This window comes from Capsella rubella, unplaced genomic scaffold (genome assembly GCF_000375325.1).
Source record: "Capsella rubella cultivar Monte Gargano unplaced genomic scaffold, Caprub1_0 scaffold_3, whole genome shotgun sequence".
In the NCBI taxonomy this organism is placed as follows: domain Eukaryota; kingdom Viridiplantae; phylum Streptophyta; class Magnoliopsida; order Brassicales; family Brassicaceae; genus Capsella; species Capsella rubella.
In genome coordinates this window covers 6529414-6547455 of record NW_006238921.1, presented here as the reverse complement: position 1 = coordinate 6547455, position 18042 = coordinate 6529414, and the positions used below count along the sequence as shown (strand labels likewise).

The following is an 18042-nucleotide window of genomic DNA, read 5'->3' as shown; positions in this document are numbered from 1 at the left end:
ATTAAAAAGGTGGGTGTGCAAAATACATGTTTTTTTCTTATTTCCTTACGAAAACAAAAATAGAAACAAAAGAAGATTAAAAGAGACGTTATGTCTCACCTATATTTGCTGCATCCTCTTCCTTGTCCAATTCTACTGTCTCGATCCATCAGTTTTATATGGCAAACTCTCCCGCTGCTGCTGCAGCCGCAGCCACAGCCGCAGCCGCTACAGGCGGTGACTCCCGACGTCGTCTATCCGCTTCCATGTAAGCCTACATAACATATCCCCTCTTCTTAATGATTACGAGTTTGCCAAAAACATATGAGGATTGAACAAAAACTTATGAACAAGATTGTCTAATTTGGTGTGTGTTTCGAGCAGAGAAGCAATATGCAAGAGGAGATTCCGGAGAAATAGCAAAGGCGGTGGTAGATCTGATATGGTGAAACCTTTTAGTATCATAAGTTTCCCGGCACAAGACAAAAACACTAGTTGTTGTTGTTGCAGCAAGTTTCAGATCGTGAAGATTCTCTTGTTTATACTTCTCTCTGCTACGCTCTTCACCATCATCTATTCTCCTGAAGCTTATCATCATTCTCTTTCACATTCTTCTTCTCGGTAAATCTTTTTCGTTCTTTTTTTTTTCCGTCGCCAACATTTACATTCTTACAATATTTATGTTAACATTTTGAAATTAGATGGATATGGAGAATACAAGATCCACGTTACGTCTCGGATCTGGACATAAACTGGGACGATGTGACCAAAACCCTTGAGAGCGTCCAAGAAGGCCGTACCATCGGTGTCTTGAATTTTGATTCGAACGAGATCCAAAGATGGAGAGAAGTATCCAAGAGAAAGAAAAATGAGGATGAAGAAAACCTTGTCTTATTGAATCTAGACTATGCAGAAAAGAACGTGACTTGGGACGCACTCTATCCAGAGTGGATCGATGAGGAGCAAGAAACAGAGGTGCCTGTTTGTCCTAATCTCCCGAATATCAAAGTGCCTACAAGAAGACTCGATCTGATCGTCGTGAAGCTTCCTTGTCGAAAGGAAGGGAATTGGTCGAGAGACGTCGGGAGATTACATCTCCAGCTCGCGGCTGCAACAGTGGCAGCTTCGGCGAAAGGGTTTTTCAGGGGACACGTGTTGTTTGTCTCTAGATGCTTCCCGATTCCAAATCTTTTTCGGTGTAAGGATCTCGTTTCTCGGAGAGGAGATGTTTGGTTGTATAAACCTAACCTTGATATCTTGAGAGACAAGCTTCAGCTTCCTATTGGTTCTTGTGAGCTCTCTCTTCCTCTCGGCATCAAAGGTAAAAAAATGAATCCCGAAATTACTAGTTTAGATTTGAAAATCAACACTAAGTTAACAAGAATTTTGTTTACGTTAATGATTTTTACAGAGAGACCAAGCTTAGGAAACCCTAAAAGAGAAGCTTACGCGACAATTCTTCACTCTGCTCACGTTTACGTCTGTGGTGCTATCGCGGCAGCTCAGAGCATAAGGCAGTCTGGCTCGACGAGAGACCTTGTTATCCTCGTCGATGACAACATCAGCGGTTATCACCGCAGTGGATTAGAAGCCGCGGGATGGCAAATCCGGACAATACAGAGGATTAGAAACCCTAAAGCAGAGAAAGATGCTTACAACGAGTGGAACTACAGCAAGTTCCGGCTATGGCAGCTGACTGATTACGACAAAATCATCTTTATCGACGCGGATCTATTAATCTTGAGAAACATCGATTTCTTGTTCTCGATGCCTGAGATCTCAGCTACAGGCAACAATGGAACCCTGTTTAATTCAGGAGTTATGGTGATCGAGCCATGCAACTGTACGTTTCAGCTTCTTATGGAGCATATAAACGAGATAGAGTCTTACAACGGTGGAGACCAAGGTTACTTAAACGAGGTATTCACATGGTGGCATCGGATTCCGAAACATATGAATTTCTTGAAGCATTTTTGGGTTGGTGATGAAGATGATGTGAAGCGTAAGAAAACAGAGCTTTTTGGAGCAGAGCCTCCTATTCTTTATGTTCTTCATTACCTTGGAATGAAGCCGTGGTTATGTTACCGTGATTACGACTGTAACTTCAATTCCGACATATTTGTCGAGTTTGCTACTGATATCGCTCACCGGAAATGGTGGATGGTCCACGACGCCATGCCACAGGTATTACACTTTCTCCTAAACCCCTCATTGAACTCAAAATCACATACTTCTCTAATGTTATTAACTATGATCAATATATTATTATGCGTTAGTCATAACCAAAACATGTTAACTAGATAAATAAATTTAAAAGAACTTACTGTCCAAGTTTAGATTAACCATTTATCACCAAATATACGAAAATTTTGACGAACTTAAAATTTGGGAAGTTAGGTACGTAGGCACCAAGCTATGGTTTGCACACTTTGCTTGTTTTTCAGCCTAAAGCCCTAATCTTTATTTTCTTTTTATATTATTCTAAAAGAAAAACATTTTAAGGTTGATTTCTTTTTAAAAAAATAAATAAAAATAGTCGGCACAATATTGAAAAGAACAGACGATTTAGTTGATACTAAAATTGTGATGGTTTTGGTAATTTTTTTTTAAAAATGATATTTTGTAGGAACTTCACCAATTCTGTTATTTGAGATCCAAGCAAAAGGCACAGTTGGAATATGATCGTAGACAAGCCGAGGCTGCCAAGTATGTTGACGGTCACTGGAAGCTAAGAGTAAAAGATCCAAGATTCAAGATTTGCATCGATAAATTGTGTAATTGGAAAAGTATGTTGCGGCATTGGGGTGAATCAAATTGGACTGACTACGAGTCCTTTGTTCCCACCCCTCCGGCCATTACCGCCGTCCGGAGATCGTCCTCCCTTCCCGGCCATAACTTGTGACGCAATTATTATACACACACATATTGATGGGTTTCATGAATTTTTATTTTTGTTTTAAATGTTGCTGCGAGATTAGGTAAATATCAATTGTGTAACTATTTTTTTCCCTATATATATAGTTTGTTCAATTGGAATAAAATATTTTTTTAATTTGAAGTTTAGCTTAAAATGGAACACAAGTCGTCTATTTATATGTCTATTTACATGCCGTTTTTAAATACATACATAGATTCAATAATGTTAGGAAATACTGTTTTCTTTGGTCAAAAATGTTATGTGATACTTAAATTCAAATGATTTTTACAAAAAAATGTTAGATTATAGACTTATTAGCTGAATAACACAAATTAATCGTTGTAAGTACTTAATTATAAGTGCAACATCTACTTTCTAAAATTCCAAAGTCTGTCGGATCATTGTGTCGCATGCTTACATATGTGTAAACAAATTATGTGCGTGTGTCTACGTATATACATACGTATTTGAAAAAGAATCTTTACTAGTGATATCCTTAATATTTAACCAGAAAACAAAATTTTCGTAATAAGTAAAGTTACACCATTGTTTACCATAAAACTTGATTCAATGTGAAAAAAGGATATCGAAAAAAGGAAATGAAATCTTTATAGCTATCATTGTTGATTCGTCATTAATTACCGATAGCGCAAGAGAGAGCACCAAAAATAGAAATTCTTGAACTAAGAGAGTTTTATATATCCGCAAACATTGGTTCAACACCTCAAAACCTCTTCATTGAATTCACAAAGAGTACACAGAGATAACAAAACCATGGTTTCTTTTTCATCCTGTTCCCCTTCGTATTCTTCATCGGCGAAGAAGAAAACAACGATGAGCATTCCCCAAATTCAACAAACCCTTTTCAAAAAACCTAGCTATGCTTCTTCTTCTTCTTCTTCTTCGAAAGCTACAAGCTTAAAGAAAAGACAAGAGACCGTCTTTAAGAAAGCTGGCGAGCTTTCTGTTCTCTGTGGAATCGAAGTTTGCGTCATCTGTTACGGAGCGGACGGAGAGCTTAAGACATGGCCAAAAGAGAGGGAGAAGGTCAAAGCCATCGCTCAAAGGTACGCTGCATTAAGCGAGACGAAACGACGCAAAGGAAGCGTTGATCTTCACGAGTTTCTCGAGAAGATCAATAACGATGATTCAAAGAAGAAGACGAAGAAGAAGAAAGTGAGACGTGTTCCCAAAGTCAAGTATCCGGTTTGGGACCCTAGGTTTGATAACTACTCCGTGGAGCAACTCACGGGGCTGATTCAGTCCTTGGAACGTAACCTAACCAGGATCCAACATAGGGTTCGCGCTGTTGTTGAAGGTCAGGGACAAAGGAAGATCCAGTACTTGAGCATGGCTAATCAAGGACCGATGCTGCCTAGTACGATGAATCAATATCTTCAACAACAACCAAACCAAGTTTCCATGTTTCTGTTTAACCATGGGAACGGTAATATCTCGCAAATCCCAGTCTCTGCATCAGCTTTGAACCAAGGGCAATCTCTGGCTCCGGTTCCACCTGAACTGATGATTTACCCGAATTTGGATGTGGGAAATTACTCGGGGTCACTTGGGGTACAAGGAACTGGGATCAGCGGGTTTCAGAACATGAACATGAACATGTTAGCATACAACAACATCAACAGCTTCGATGGTTTCTCAAAACAGATTGACCAGAATTCCAAAGTGGAAAGCTACTCGAGCTTACTTGGGGCTGGAATCGATGAGTTAGAGGACACTAACATGTACAACCACAACAACGTCAATACAGGAGACTATTCAGGCCTACTTGGGACGCAAGGAATCGTGACTAACGAGCTGAACATGAGCATGCACGACTACAACAACAACAACAGCGTTAACGCTAATGGCCTTTCGCATCAGTTTGGTCAGTTTCAAACACAACAGCAGCAAGGGGCATTCAATTGGGATCAACCTGGAAACAATTTTAGGCCTCTCTATGATCTCCCACAACCTCTCCTATAACTTCATATTCGTTTTTTTTGGGGGTTAATATCTTTTATATAACTAAGAAGCATATATATATTTTGGTTAGTGCAGTTATCAGTTTGAGACATTATTAATCTCTGTCTTTTGGATTATGTCTGGTTTTTAAAGCTAAGTGTAATATGACTGAAGAAGATGTCATTAGTGACTTATTAATGTCTCCATGAGAATGATCCTATACTAACTCTTTTTTCAGCTATTCTGAGATTTATGTCTGAGAATTTTGTTTGTTAAAATACCTTAATAAGGGCAAGCTTTTGTGTGTTTAATAAGGGTCAAAAAGACAATTAAGAAATTACTCTATTGCGTTCAAAAAAAAGGAAAGAAATATATAAATGAGGTGAAAAATGGAAAAAATAGAAAAGAGATGACTGGGTAAATAATCAACGGGTGCGATTAAGGGGATACAAATCAACGGTGGGATTAGAACTCAAGATTACTCTAAAAAAGAATTTGTAGATTTTTTACCAAAAGAAGAAAAATAAAAAAACATAGAACACAGAGAGAGTTTGGTCAATTCGAAGAACCAGAGTCAAAAAGAACTCGTTGTCGTTCTTCTTCTACGTTCGAGGGTAGCAAGTCTTTTATAACTTTCTCCGGAGAATCCCAGGTGCAAAGAAGAAGCTTCACTTACTTCTTACTAGACGATTTTTTCAACGGGAGAAGAAGAAGCTTGGTGTTAGGATTTGTTTGACTCTCTTTTTGTTGGTGATAAAAGAGCCTTTTTCGAATCCAAGTGAGTACTGTTTCTTGTCTTGTCTGATTTTGATTTTAGGGTTATTCCTCGAATAGATTTTGTCTATTAAAGCTCCAATTATAGGTTCAATTTTGTCTGGTCTATTATTTTTTTTTTTGCTCAATTTAGGTTCTGTGAGAATTTACGAGTAAAGGTACCATATTCAAATTTTGTGGATTATGTAATGTGACAAAGAAATTGGATGGTGCTTTCAAGCAGCTTGATTGATTTAACATTAAAATTATGCAAATGTTTATACTTCAAAAAAGGTTTAAATCTAAGCTATTACAGTTTTTCTTGTCTTCTTTGCTAATCTTTACTCTTTAAACTTCTTCTTCTCTGCAGATTCTCATTTTGATGTTTGGTGCTTACTAGTTTGTGAAAGGCTGAAAGCCTTAGGGGTTGGAAGATGAGTGGTTTGGGAAGAACACATGTTTCAAATTGGGACTCTAAGGAAGACTCACACCATCATCATTCTAGCTTAACTGCAAGCTCAGGTGCTTATTACCGCGACAAAGAGTCTGAGCCTGTCCGCTTCAATTCAGAGAGTAATGGTTCTAGGAGGTCTGGTGCTGAGACCAACCAGCATCCGGGCGAAGCTAGGAGTAGAAGCATAGTTTCACAGAGCAATGATAATAGCTATGATTCTGAACGAGATGATACTAGGCAACAAATTTTCCCTAGGTTAGTGTTTTGAGTTGTAATAAATTATGTGAAAAGGTAAGAGATTCTTATTTATATTTTCTTCGGTTCTTACTTCTTTTTCCTTTTTCTTTCTTTCTAGGAATGGAAGTAGAAGTAATAGCATGAGTAGAAGCCGTAGCAGAAGCCCAGTCTACAGAGGTAAACACAAGACCAGAACTCTAGTTTCTCCTACACCAATAAGGGAATTCAATAAGAGGGGCAGTGGTCATCACTTTGATCAAAGCAACGATCATGGTTTGGAGGATGATACTAGAAAGCCAAGAAAGACGAAATATCACACCGATGATTTCAGAGGAGAGGCGATGATGACAGGTGCGAGGTTTTCTGTCTATAATACCAAGTTTCCCGAGGATAATTCGAGAAGGGAGCATCTACATGATAATGGGTTCTCAGACCCAAGATTGAGAAGGCACAGAAGCGAATTTACCGGAGTGAAAGACACTCAAAGGAGGAATGGTGATGGTGAAGGACAATTCCACAGGACTTCCAATATCCCGTGCAAGTTTTTGGCTGCAGGATTCTGTCGTAATGGAAACTATTGCAGGTTTTCTCATCATGGTGCTGGTAGAAAGCAGCCTCAAGATAAACATTTCTATAGACAGGACAGTAACAATCATAATAAATGGAATGATGTTGAAAGATTGGATAATGGAAGATTAGGTGGGATAGAAGTATCTCGTGCCAGTAAGGGAGTTTCTGAACCTAACAGGAACAGTAGTAGCTGGATTGATGACATGGAGATGTCTCCTGATTGGAATTATGGAGTTCAATCTTTAAAGAACCCTGTGAAGGAAGAGCATAGTGTTGGCATTATTGGTCAGAGTTCACAGTCTCAAGTTCTTAAAGGTGGTTTGGTGAGTCATAATGAGCAGAGTAGTGGTATGTTTTCACATGGTGGCAAAACTATGGTTGAGAAACCTATAGCTGCTTCACATCAGAGTTATAGTCACCCAGTGAACGTCACTCCAGTTCAAGCTTTCAGTCAGAACCATAATGTATTGCCGTACCAAAGCTCACTAACTGCTGGAGGGAGTCAACAAGTGCTAGCTACTGCTGCTGCAGATCTCTCAGTAGGCTCGAACTTGAGCAATGTTGAGAGTGGAAAAGTATATCAAAACAATCATCAATCAACGGTGGAGAGACCTGTTTTGGTCCAAAATACCGTGAGTAAGGAACAACTTGATAAGATCACCAGCATTTCAGCAACTATAGCGCAGTTTCTTGCAAATGGGGAGCCCATTCCAGAGCTTGTGAAGGCATTGCAGATGCCTCTGCATTCAGAATCTTCCATGGATATTCAACCAAATCAGGCTACTACTACGGTGCATAGTCAAAGTAATGTAATGAGTAGTAATCCGAATCAGCTATGTGGACTAGGGATGAACATTGGCGCTGGAGGAGTCCCAGTGGTTACTGCATCGCAGGTAAACAATGTCAGTGGGATTCAGGATCTTACGCTAAATCCCAAGGGTTGTGAGGAAAACCGAAACAAAAAGACTCATGAATCTAGCAAAGAAGAAGAGGGTAAGAAAACTGGAGAAGACACCAATGATGCTGAGAATATTGTAGATGAAGATGAAGATGATGTAGGAAGTGACAAAGAAAACAAGAAAGGGATAGATCCGAAAGAAATGCGAGCGTTTAAGTTTGCGCTTGTTGAGGTTGTAAAGGAGCTTCTAAATCCAACCTGGAAAGAAGGTAAGATGGACAAAGATGGTTACAAAAACATAGTGAAGAAGGTAGTTGAGAAAGTGACTGTTACAATGCAAAGTGGAAGCGTTCCTCAAACACAGGAAAATATTGACCATTATCTATCTGCTTCAAAACCAAAACTTACCAAGCTCGTGCAGGTTCCTTCATATATAACCCTTACCTTATGCTTTCTAAAACTTAATCAGCTGCAACATAATGTTGTTAACCATTGTTTTGTGTGTTTGTTTTCAACTACAGGCATATATCAGCAAAATCAAGAAGACCTAAAAACTGAATAGGATTCCCATATTATCTTAATACAGTTCCATTCTTTCCACCATTGGATAATGTTGTCAACTTTATTCTTACCTGCTTAATCTTTAGAGGAAGATGAAAAGATCTGGTGAGGCTTTGTTGTCCCCATTAATGTCAGTGGTGTACATACCTAGAGATTTTGTCCCAAATTTTTCATTTTTTTACTACAGCCTGATAGACCAATTTTAGAACCTTCATCTCTTTGAATTTTTCTTTGAACCCTTTTGTTTGTGTTCTTCTCAACAGAAGTTACAGAGCTACTAAACTCGTTCCTGGAATATAACTTATCAAATTAAAATTGGAGTTGTTTTTAAAAGGGAATACTGTAGAAACTAGACTGGAGTACACCACTGATGTGCGCTTGGTGTTATAACCGGTTCAAACCGGCTTGAAGAGTTGCCTTAACCGGCCTGTACCACCGTTTTTCCCGCCATTAAACTCTTCTCCTCTCTTCCCTGTAAAATTTTCTGGGAAATAATTAAAACAAAATGGGGAATTTGGTGAAAGAATAAAATATTGGGATCTCTTCTTCTCCATAGTGATAGTGACATAAAAACACTTCTGAAACGGAGATGGCTTCGTCCGCACCTAAAACCCTAATGGACTTTTTTCAACCTGCCAGCAAACGCCTCAAAGCTTCCCCTTCTTCTTCTTCTTCTTCTTTCTCCACCGTCTCTGTCGCCGGAGGATCCCGCGATTTGGGTTCTGAAGCAAGCTCGCCGCCTCGCTTAACCGTTGCCAGTTCCGCCGATGACGCATCTGGCCTTACACCTGAACAGGTCGCTCGCGCCGAGTTCAACAAGTTCGTGGCCAAGTCCAAGCGTAACCTCGCCGTCTGCTCCGAGAAGGTCACTAAAGCGAAAGGTTGTTTTTTTGTTTATTTGTTTTCTATCTTCTTTAAATTTGTTGAACATTACAGTCCCCTTTAAGGTTATACGAATCTGAATTGATTTTGGGATGGCAATCGCAGCTGAAGGAAGATGCTATGTGCCGTTGAGTGAGCTTTTAGTGGAAGAATCATGGCTTAAAGCTCTTCCTGGAGAATTGCATAAACCCTACGCCAAAACCCTTTCTGATTTCCTTGAACGTGAGACCACCACCGACGGTAAAAGCCCTCCGATTTATCCACCGCAGCATTTGATTTTCAATGCCCTTAATACAACTCCCTTTGATCGAGTCAAGGCTGTTATTATTGGACAGGTACAGTATTTGAAATGAGCATTGATTGGTTCGAGTATTCTGTTTATGATTTAACAAGTTTTTTACTCTGTTTGATTAGGATCCTTACCACGGACCAGGTCAAGCTATGGGTTTGTCCTTCTCTGTGCCTGAAGGAGAAAAGCTTCCTTCTAGTCTGTTGAACATATTCAAGGAGCTTCAGAAAGATGTTGGCTGTTCCATCCCACGTCATGGCAATCTACAGAAATGGGCTGTGCAGGTAAAATTGAGTTGCTTTATGATCTCTCTCTACTTAGTTGTGCCATGATTCTCAGTTTACTTTGAGAAGATTAAACAATTCACTTTTTAATTTCTTTTTAGGGTGTGTTGCTGCTGAATGCTGTTCTTACAGGTATATCTCCTATGGCTTGACAATCTTATGAGTTTAAAACTGTTCAAATCCTGTAATTCTTCTCCCAAAAATATGTCGGTTACCTTGGCTTCTAATTCAGTAAGGAGTAAACAGCCTAATTCACATGCAAAGAAAGGATGGGAACAATTCACTGATGCTGTTATTCAAAGCATCTCACAGCAGAAGGAAGGTGTTGTTTTTCTTCTCTGGGGAAGATACGCTCAAGAGAAATCCAAGTAGGTTTGGTTTTATGAATGTTATACAGCTGATGGAGATTATTATCTGATCTCATTTTGACTTCTAACACAGTAGAAACGGTTAGACTTGTAGATATTGCAGCCTATGCATCTTCATTGTTTTTAACTTGTATGAATACAGGTTGATAGATGCGACTAAACATCATATACTCACAGCAGCTCATCCATCTGGTTTGTCGGCGAATAGAGGCTTCTTCAACTGCAGGTTAGCTCAAGTCCAGTACACTTTTTTTTCTGACCTGCCTATGCATTTGCATAATGTCAACCACTGTTTCCGTGAGTCTGCAAGATATGACATGACCTGCAATTATCTGCATGTCGTACTTATGTTGTCCCAACTGCTGAATTTAACATTAATGTTATACCTCTTGGACAGGCATTTCTCTCGCGCAAACCAGCTATTCGAGCAAATGGAGATTCCTCCCATTGAGTGGCAACTTTAACTTAACGTAGTCTTAAAGCCAAGAAGTGGTGTAACTTTCTCGGGAAGCCTAGCATTTTTTTGCAGTACTTTTTGGTGAAGAAAGGTTCAAGTTCTGAACAGTTCTAATTCCTTTTCTTTGTGAATTATGTTATCACAGAACCCTATCATAGGCTGTTGAAGTAACTGTATCTTAGTATGGCTCAGTAGTAGCAAATCGTGTCTTCATTATGTAGTTTTAAAGAAGGATTTATGTTATCTATGGAACGCAAGAAGTTGTAACTTCTATTATCGACGATGTAAGTCATTGGTGAGTGCTACAAGGATATTTCTATGTAACCCCTTTGAATTGATAATGTTATTCTCAAGTTCAAAGGCATGCCTGGGAAACAACAAATTTACAATCTTGGAACAAAATTTACAGAAGCAACTGCTCCTAGACTCTATGATCATGAATTTCACAAATGAGGTACACACTTTGCTAATCTGCATTACCTGTTAGCTCCAAGTATGATGAATGCTTCTGAATTGACCAAAACAAGCTCCAAACATAGGGAGGAAACATAAAGAACATATTCGGCTCACATTCCCTTCTTCTTCTTCTTCTTCTTTTATGTCTTATGTCTCTTCCTCAAGTTCCTTATGGTTGGCAAGTGCCAATCAATTGAATGTGGACACCCAAAAAATGACAAAAGATTCCGGCAGCTCTTTTCACCATCTTCTTCTGTTCCTTGAGAACTTAAATGGCTTAAGTAAGTCTTGCCTTCATAGATATAGCTAAGCTGTTGCCACAACAAAACACTTAGCCCAATCGCCACAGAAACACTTGCCACAAAGAGATATACTAGAACAAGGCCCCGGGCAGAGATGAAGACAGCGTTGGCTATGTAAGCAAGAGATATATTCTTCACTGCTCTCAGAATCGATAAACTATTACCATGAGCCACATGGGCCATATCAGATGCATAGGCAGCTCCATTTTCCATAGGTGGCAAGATATGAATCACGGAATACACACACATAACAGCAGCATAGATTGTGCTAATGACGGCTGAGATAAGAAATGCTATGAATTGTTTGTGATTCCCGGCACCAACACAGTTCCCAATCTGCAAATACAACACAAGGAGAGTCCTTAACCAGTAAATAAGAACAATGAGCTTTAAGGTATTGAAAATAAGTCTACATGACTGGGTAAGCTTAGAAGGTCGTATGAAATGGAATTATAAATTTGGTACAAGTCTATGCGGTTTATGAAAACGCTTAATATGAAAAGTAATCATCCTTAGTGCATCACCACACAACGTACACTCAAAAACCCACTCTTTATTCAGCCCTTTATGAGAAAATAATATATGTAATAACTAAAGAGAAACATGAATAAGCCATGAGACTTACAAAAGGGCAGTGGTGATCCATGTCCAAGACACACATGCCACACGTGCGGCAGTGATGGGTTCTAGGTGACTTGGGTTTGGAGCAGTGGTTACAAAAGGTATAGTTGTTAAGTGCGCCATTCCCCACTCCAGGGTGGGTTCCATAAAGAATATTTGGTGGTTTCCCGGCGCATTTAAAAGCAACAAGAATAAATGTTGAGAGCGTTGATATCGCCAGAGACGCTGTTGTAACAGAATGGAAAATTCCGCAAGCCAAGCTGATCGAAAACAAGACAGGATACGCAGCCCAAATCCCACCACCTGAAGTATTTTTCTAAAAGAGTATTTAACACAGAAACGGGAAAGTATAATTTTTTTAAATAATGTTAATTCGTATTTAGAGAGACTTACATATCACAAAGAGCATAAAAACTGCCAGAATAACAACAAAACACCGGTCACGGAAACGTCTCAACCCAAAGCTTTTGGTTTCAGGTCTAACTGGATTCTGATTCGTGATTGCACCACACCATCCACACTTGAAAATAGGTGCATATGATGGAAGAACAAGGTTTAGCCCACATCCCCAACAAACTGCTTCAAAATCCTCATTTATGGTTGTAACAAAACTCCCCTAGAGAAAGAAGCAAACAGTAATATTTGTTAAAGCCTACGGATATTCACAGTTCTCTCTTTCAAACCTATGCTGCAAGAGAACAGTCTCACTATGCAAGGGTCACTCTACTACCGGATGGCCTCAATGCATAAGCACTGATACTAACACTTACACAATCCAGCTTCATGATTTCTTAGACAGTATTATGCCATCTAAACATTTCTATATCAGATACCGATGATTGAGAAGTTAGCACATTCCCTTTCTTTCCCAATCATTAAGAAAGTATTATGAAAAGAGAAAGATCCAGTAAAAAAGGAATTGCATAACATATTTGATAAAAAAACATTCATTCTTTTTTCAACCACATAATCTGCAAACTAGTTGACAAGTCCCTATTTTGACATTCGTAAGCTTTTCCAAAACCCACACTGTAAGCATACCAGCTAAAAAGCATGGACCATATGTGGAAACTTGCCAAAATTCAAAGATTATACTCAGGCATCATAAAATGAAATCTTTAAAGCCTATGCGATTGAAGATAAGTTAAAGAGACAAGGATCCACTAACCTGGGAAGACTCTTCCATATCCGGGATACAAGAAAACAAGGTTTCTTCAGACAGATGATTGATGAGAGTTCAACAATCACGAAGTCAAAAAAAACCCAAAAAGCTCTTCTTGATTAATATCAAAATAATCAACCCAAAACAAGTTTCGCTCTAGCTTTGAATAAGCAACATATCCTAAACCAAAATGCGTATCAATTTCAATGGCAGAAGACACCCAATCAATCATCTGCTAATCAGAAAAGTTGCAATTAATAGAGCTAATCGATGAAGCAAGTTTAGCTGAATCATCCGTCAGAATATTCGAAACCTCTAATCTTGGGCGACGACCAGAACTATCAGCTCCCTCAAAGCTACAGCCTTTTCACAAAGATCTGACTAATCCTCAATTGCTTGACCACGAATCAAGGCATCCGATATATTCTTCCCCAGTATTTTAGGGTTGACCTTCTTTAACATTCACAGATAGATACGCATCTAGAAGAAATTGAGAAATTCAAAAAGGCCTTTTCCTTGTACCACTCTATATTGATCAATCCACCGTTGGTCGACGTAGATTGCGACAAAGTAAACACCGGAAAATTTTGATCGGAAGCTGGGAAGAAGAAGAAGAAGAAAGCTTGAACACAGCGGCGAGAAATGAGATTAATTCTTATTAATTTACATATCTCTCCCCATTATATTTTAATTCTTATTTTTTGGTCCCTTCTTTTTTTTTTTTTTTTTTTCGACAAAATAAACAAAAGATCTATGACACTATCGGGAAGATATTCTCCGCTAGGGAGAGCCAACTGGGGGTCGAAGTGCTCATATGGGAGAAGATGCAGTTTCGGGCACGAGCTTTCTTAGCGAGGAGGTCAGCCCGGAGGTTGGAAAGACGAGGGAGAAAACGAAGGCGGAAAGTCGGAAAACTAACTTGAAGAGACTTGAAAGAGGCGACTTCTGCAGCAAAAGTTGGCCAATCCTTGGGGTTTTCTACTAAAGCAATAAGGTCAGAGCAATCTGAGGCGAAGCTTACAGAAGTTTGGTCTATTTTAATCATACAATCCATAGCCCAGAGAAGGGCGTCAAACTCGGCGTGGAGGGGGGATAATCTCCGTCGAATACTTCTTAGGCCTAAATGCTTGACGGAGAGAGCATCAGTCAGCACCCTCCCCATTCCACTCAGAGGATCAGAAGGGGTCCAGGAGGCATCACAATGACATTCCAATTCAGCAGGAATGATCATTGGAGGGTTAGCGTGGCCAACTAGGGACGAGTCTGGATCCAAGACTTTTGCAGTAGCCTTTCGCCAGACATCCTCCTCTTGCAAGGCGAGGCAAATAGTTTCATCCGGTGGAACCCGGAGATTCTCAAAAACAAAACGATTACGGGCCTTCCAAATGAACCATAGGATCCATGGGAAGGCTTGTAATGTTGTGACATCTATACCCTTCTCTTGACCTCTCCAGAAAAGGAAGTCAAAATTAGAGAATAGAGAAGAATTTGGGAAGTGATTCCCAGAGGTCGGGATGGGAGAGAGGGCCCAAGCCTGACGAGCCGGGGGGCATTCAAAAAGAAAATGGTTACTCGTTTCTTCTTCAACGCCACATTGGGGGCAGCCTTTGTCCCTTCCAATATGACGGTAGTGCAGGCGTTGGCAAGTGGCCAAACAACCTGATAAACATTGCCAAAGGAAGTGTTTAATCTTCCGTGTGGTTTTGATTTTCCAAACTTGTGCCTGAAATGCCGTAACACTTGGTCCCTGAGAAGGGAGGTCACAAGATGGTTGACTTAGGGCTTTAGCAGCCCAATATCCTGATTTGACAGTATAGTTCCCTGACTTGGTATGAACCCAACTATAGTTATCACTCAGGTAGGTTCGGCTAGGCCTAATTCCCAAAATAAGCGGAATATCCTCCGGAGCCACCAATTCCCGCAGGCGGGGTAAATTCCAGTTTTGTGTATCTCGTATCAGTAGATCGTTGACATAGAGATGCGGGTCTCGAGTGTCAAGAGTACTCTTAGCCGGTCGAGGAGGGATTATTGGAATCCAGGGGTCCTTCCAGACCCGGGTAATCATCCCGGACCCAATAGTTTTCCTCAGACCAGAGACTAGAAGTGGTTTGGCAGCAAAAAGGCTTCTCCAACCATAGGAGGGACGATTAACCTTCACAATTTCGAGGGGATCACTGAAACGGTAATATCGGCCCCGCATTACTCTACTTAATAGGGAGTTTGGAAACCTTAAGAGTCTCCACATTTTCTTAGCTAGTAGAGCTAGATTAAATTCCTCCAGGGTTCGAAATCCTAGACCACCTTCTGAAAATTGGGTACAAAGTTTCTCCCAAGCTAACCAGTGGAGGCCTTTACTATCCTCTTTGGTTCTCCACCAAAAATTGGAGATGGCACTACTGAGCTTTGTTTGAATAGCCTTGGGCAGTAGGAAGCACGACATTACATATGTCGGAAGGGCTTGAGCAACTGATTTGATTAATACCTCTTTGCCCCCTTTGGACAAGAACTTTATCGACCAAGTATTGATACGGCTCTGGAGGCGATCTTGAACAAAGGAAAAGACTTGGGTCTTTGAGCCATGTATCTTCTCCGGTAACCCAAGATAGGTACCCATCCCACCCTCCAGTTGAATATTAAGAGTCTTCTTGATAGTATTTCGAGTAAGAGAGTCAATTTCATGTCCGAACATAATTGAAGATTTTGCCTCATTTAGTTTTTGCCCAGAGGCCTCGCCATAACAGCGGATAATCTCCAAAATTGCTTGGCCTTGATCTGGAGTTGCCCGGCAGAAGAACAAGCTATCATCCGCAAAAAGGAGATGGGAAGTTGACGGACTTGCCCGCGCTACTTGTAGCCCTTGAATTCGTCCAGTCCATTCCGCTTCAGTTAGTTGAGCAACTAAAGCTTCCGTGCATAGAATGAATAGAAAGGGCAAAATCGGGTCGCCTTGTCGAATGCCTCTAGAAGGTTGAATGTGGCCTCTTGGCGAACCATTAATGAGATTTGTACGAAACGGATTTTATACAGAAGATAATCAGGTTAATCCATTTAGGAGTAAACCCCATTTTGGCCATCAAGGCCTCAAGGAAGGACCATTCCACCCGTCATACGCCTTACTCATGTCTGTCTTAATAGCCATAAAATGCTTCCGACAGGACGAATTTGTACGTAATGCATGGAAATTTTCCTGAGCAATCAGAATATTAGCAGTGATAATTCGTCCTGACACAAAGGCCGATTGAGTCTCGGATATAAGATCCGGAAGTAGTTTCTTAAGCCGCATGCTAAGAACCTTGGAAATGACTTTGTAACTTACATTACATAAGCTAATTGGGCGAAATTCAGTCATCGAACGTGGGCGCTCCGTCTTGGGGATGAGACAACTGTTTGTCGCATTCAAGGACTTGTCAAAGGATTTCGAGGAGAAAAAATCTTGGACAAGTTTTATGACTTTATCAGGTCGCCACCAACAATGTCCCAAAATTTTTGGTAAAATAGCGCAATCAATCCGTCGGGCCCAGGCGTCTTTTCTGGGTTAAGAGAAAAGAGAGCTTTCCTAATTTCCTCTGGAGAGATTGTCTCCAGGAGCTTTCGTTTCATATCATCGGTAATACTCACAGGTACATCCTGGACGGCGGCATGAACATCGCGAGGGTTGGAAGACGAGAAAAGATCAGAGAAATACTCCACCGCTACCTCTTCGATATCCTCTTCCTTGGCAATCCATTGATTATCCTTATTAAGTAGGCCCGTGATTCTATTCCTGGCTCGTCGTTGTTTGGTTATTGCATGAAAGAATTTAGTATTCTTATCTCCAGCCTGTAGCCACGATTCTCTGCTTTTTAATTTCCAGTATAATTCTTCCTCACGGTACGCATCACAAAGTTTCCATTTCAGAGCCAGAAGGGCTTCGGGGGAAATGTTTTCATTCTCATTTGCCTCATCTATCTGAGATTGGAGGGATATGATGAGCTTTTGAGAATTTGTAACATTTGATTTTCTCCACTTTGAAATCGAGTTTCTACAATTCCTGATTTTACGTGGGAAAAAGCCTCCTATGCATTGCCTAGGGAAGGACCAACCTTTTTTAACCGCCTCTTTAAACCCTGGTTTGCCAATCCAGCGTTTATCAAACATAAACCTCTTAATAAATTTTTGAGGTTTATTACTGATAGTGGCCAAAAGAGGCCTATGGTCAGATGCCCACATCTTAAGGTACTCCACATTTGTGTGGGAAAATATATTATGCCATTCTTCGTTTCCGAGGGCCCTGTCTAGGCGGGACCGGATATGACCACATTTTCTGCGCCCAGCCCAAGATAGAGAATTCCCTTGGAAAGGAAATTCGAGCATGCCACAATTATTAATCATTGCCCGAAAGGGGAGGAAGGAGGATTCATATCGTTTTTTCCCTCCTATTTTTTCATGATTCCCAATTATTTCATTAAAATCTCCGATCATAAACCATGGTTCAGACCGAGAGATACCAATGCGGGTCAATCTTTCCCAGACCTCTTCTCGGTTTTTTACAACCGGATCACTGTACACAAAGGATAAGAAAACCCGATTTCCATCAATAATGGTTTCAATATCTAGTACACGGTTGCTGACATACAAGAACTGAACCGGATAATCACGGGAATACATTAAAACAAGTCCCCCACTATAGCCGGAAGGGTCTACAGTGTGGAGATAATCAAAGCCTAATTTAAACTGTAAATCTTCTAAGAACAATCGATCGTTTTTTGTTTCCGAAAGAAAAAGAAAACCTGGAGAGAATTTACGACAAAGTTCTTCCAGTCGGCGTTTTGTAAGTTTCGCACCCGCCCCTTGACAATTCCAAGATAAAATCTTCATGGGACATCACACGGGCCAACGAAAGGCCCTTTA

The 18042-nt window shown here is 40.3% G+C and overlaps 5 protein-coding genes and 1 pseudogene across 6 annotated transcripts; 4 read left to right on the top strand and 2 right to left on the bottom strand.

Moving 5' to 3' along the window:
• Window positions 1–134: 134 nt before the first annotated feature.
• LOC17892822 (UDP-glucuronate:xylan alpha-glucuronosyltransferase 1) lies at window positions 135–3042 on the top strand. Its single transcript, XM_006297087.2, has 5 exons — window positions 135–247; window positions 364–600; window positions 681–1300; window positions 1391–2163; window positions 2606–3042. Exons 1-5 carry the CDS (start codon window positions 159–161, stop codon window positions 2879–2881), a joined length of 1995 nt encoding a protein of 664 aa, XP_006297149.1. The 5' UTR covers window positions 135–158; the 3' UTR covers window positions 2882–3042.
• Window positions 3043–3730: 688 nt separating this feature from the next.
• On the top strand, window positions 3731–4879 carry LOC17890566 (agamous-like MADS-box protein AGL103). Its single transcript, XM_006299728.2, has one exon. The coding sequence runs from the start codon at window positions 3731–3733 to the stop codon at window positions 4877–4879; it is 1149 nt and encodes a 382-aa protein (XP_006299790.2).
• A 508-nt stretch (window positions 4880–5387) lies between these two features.
• On the top strand, window positions 5388–8545 carry LOC17892573 (zinc finger CCCH domain-containing protein 38). The gene is made up of 4 exons (XM_023785429.1): window positions 5388–5636; window positions 5982–6320; window positions 6421–8191; window positions 8292–8545. The coding sequence occupies exons 2-4, from the start codon at window positions 6046–6048 to the stop codon at window positions 8319–8321; spliced, it is 2076 nt and encodes a 691-aa protein (XP_023641197.1). The 5' UTR covers window positions 5388–5636; window positions 5982–6045; the 3' UTR covers window positions 8322–8545.
• A 112-nt stretch (window positions 8546–8657) lies between these two features.
• LOC17890575 (uracil-DNA glycosylase, mitochondrial) lies at window positions 8658–11282 on the top strand. The gene is made up of 7 exons (XM_023785431.1): window positions 8658–9212; window positions 9319–9548; window positions 9628–9786; window positions 9888–9918; window positions 10019–10154; window positions 10297–10380; window positions 10552–11282. Exons 1-7 carry the CDS (start codon window positions 8921–8923, stop codon window positions 10616–10618), a joined length of 999 nt encoding a protein of 332 aa, XP_023641199.1. The 5' UTR covers window positions 8658–8920; the 3' UTR covers window positions 10619–11282.
• Window positions 10925–13857, bottom strand: LOC17891712 (protein S-acyltransferase 11). Of its 2 annotated transcripts, XM_023785430.1 has the most exons (5): window positions 13466–13857; window positions 13159–13384; window positions 12384–12606; window positions 11995–12293; window positions 10925–11705 (listed from the first exon to the last, which is right to left on the bottom strand). In XM_023785430.1, the coding sequence occupies exons 2-5, from the start codon at window positions 13174–13176 to the stop codon at window positions 11208–11210; spliced, it is 1038 nt and encodes a 345-aa protein (XP_023641198.1). In that variant the 5' UTR covers window positions 13177–13384; window positions 13466–13857; the 3' UTR covers window positions 10925–11207. The 2 variants fall into 2 exon arrangements, with proteins under 2 accessions (XP_023641198.1, XP_006298055.1); XM_006297993.2 differs by having other exon boundaries at window positions 13159–13857.
• Window positions 13858–13903: 46 nt separating this feature from the next.
• Window positions 13904–18026, bottom strand: LOC111831440 (annotated as a pseudogene).
• Window positions 18027–18042: the final 16 nt, after the last annotated feature.

What these genes read in the sequence shown, in the direction of transcription:
- LOC17891712 (XM_006297993.2), bottom strand. An exon ending in TTTTATGCTCTTTGTGATAT is followed by an intron (nt 12,294 to 12,383) that starts GTAAGTCTCTCT and finishes AAAATACTTCAG; the next exon opens with GTGGTGGGATTTGGGCTGCG. An exon ending in TGGATCACCACTGCCCTTTT is followed by an intron (nt 11,706 to 11,994) that starts GTAAGTCTCATG and finishes TTGTATTTGCAG; the next exon opens with ATTGGGAACTGTGTTGGTGC.
- LOC17890566 (XM_006299728.2), top strand. Translation starts at nt 3,731, where the DNA reads ATGAGCATTCCCCAAATTCAACAAACCCTTTTCAAAAAACCTAGCTAT.
- LOC17890575 (XM_023785431.1), top strand. Translation starts at nt 8,921, where the DNA reads ATGGCTTCGTCCGCACCTAAAACCCTAATGGACTTTTTTCAACCTGCC. An exon ending in GAAGGTCACTAAAGCGAAAG is followed by an intron (nt 9,213 to 9,318) that starts GTTGTTTTTTTG and finishes TGGCAATCGCAG; the next exon opens with CTGAAGGAAGATGCTATGTG. An exon ending in TACGCTCAAGAGAAATCCAA is followed by an intron (nt 10,155 to 10,296) that starts GTAGGTTTGGTT and finishes GTATGAATACAG; the next exon opens with GTTGATAGATGCGACTAAAC.
- LOC17892822 (XM_006297087.2), top strand. Translation starts at nt 159, where the DNA reads ATGGCAAACTCTCCCGCTGCTGCTGCAGCCGCAGCCACAGCCGCAGCC. An exon ending in CTTTCACATTCTTCTTCTCG is followed by an intron (nt 601 to 680) that starts GTAAATCTTTTT and finishes TTTTGAAATTAG; the next exon opens with ATGGATATGGAGAATACAAG. An exon ending in TCTTCCTCTCGGCATCAAAG is followed by an intron (nt 1,301 to 1,390) that starts GTAAAAAAATGA and finishes TGATTTTTACAG; the next exon opens with AGAGACCAAGCTTAGGAAAC.
- LOC17892573 (XM_023785429.1), top strand. Translation starts at nt 6,046, where the DNA reads ATGAGTGGTTTGGGAAGAACACATGTTTCAAATTGGGACTCTAAGGAA. An exon ending in AGGCAACAAATTTTCCCTAG is followed by an intron (nt 6,321 to 6,420) that starts GTTAGTGTTTTG and finishes CTTTCTTTCTAG; the next exon opens with GAATGGAAGTAGAAGTAATA. An exon ending in AACTTACCAAGCTCGTGCAG is followed by an intron (nt 8,192 to 8,291) that starts GTTCCTTCATAT and finishes TTTCAACTACAG; the next exon opens with GCATATATCAGCAAAATCAA.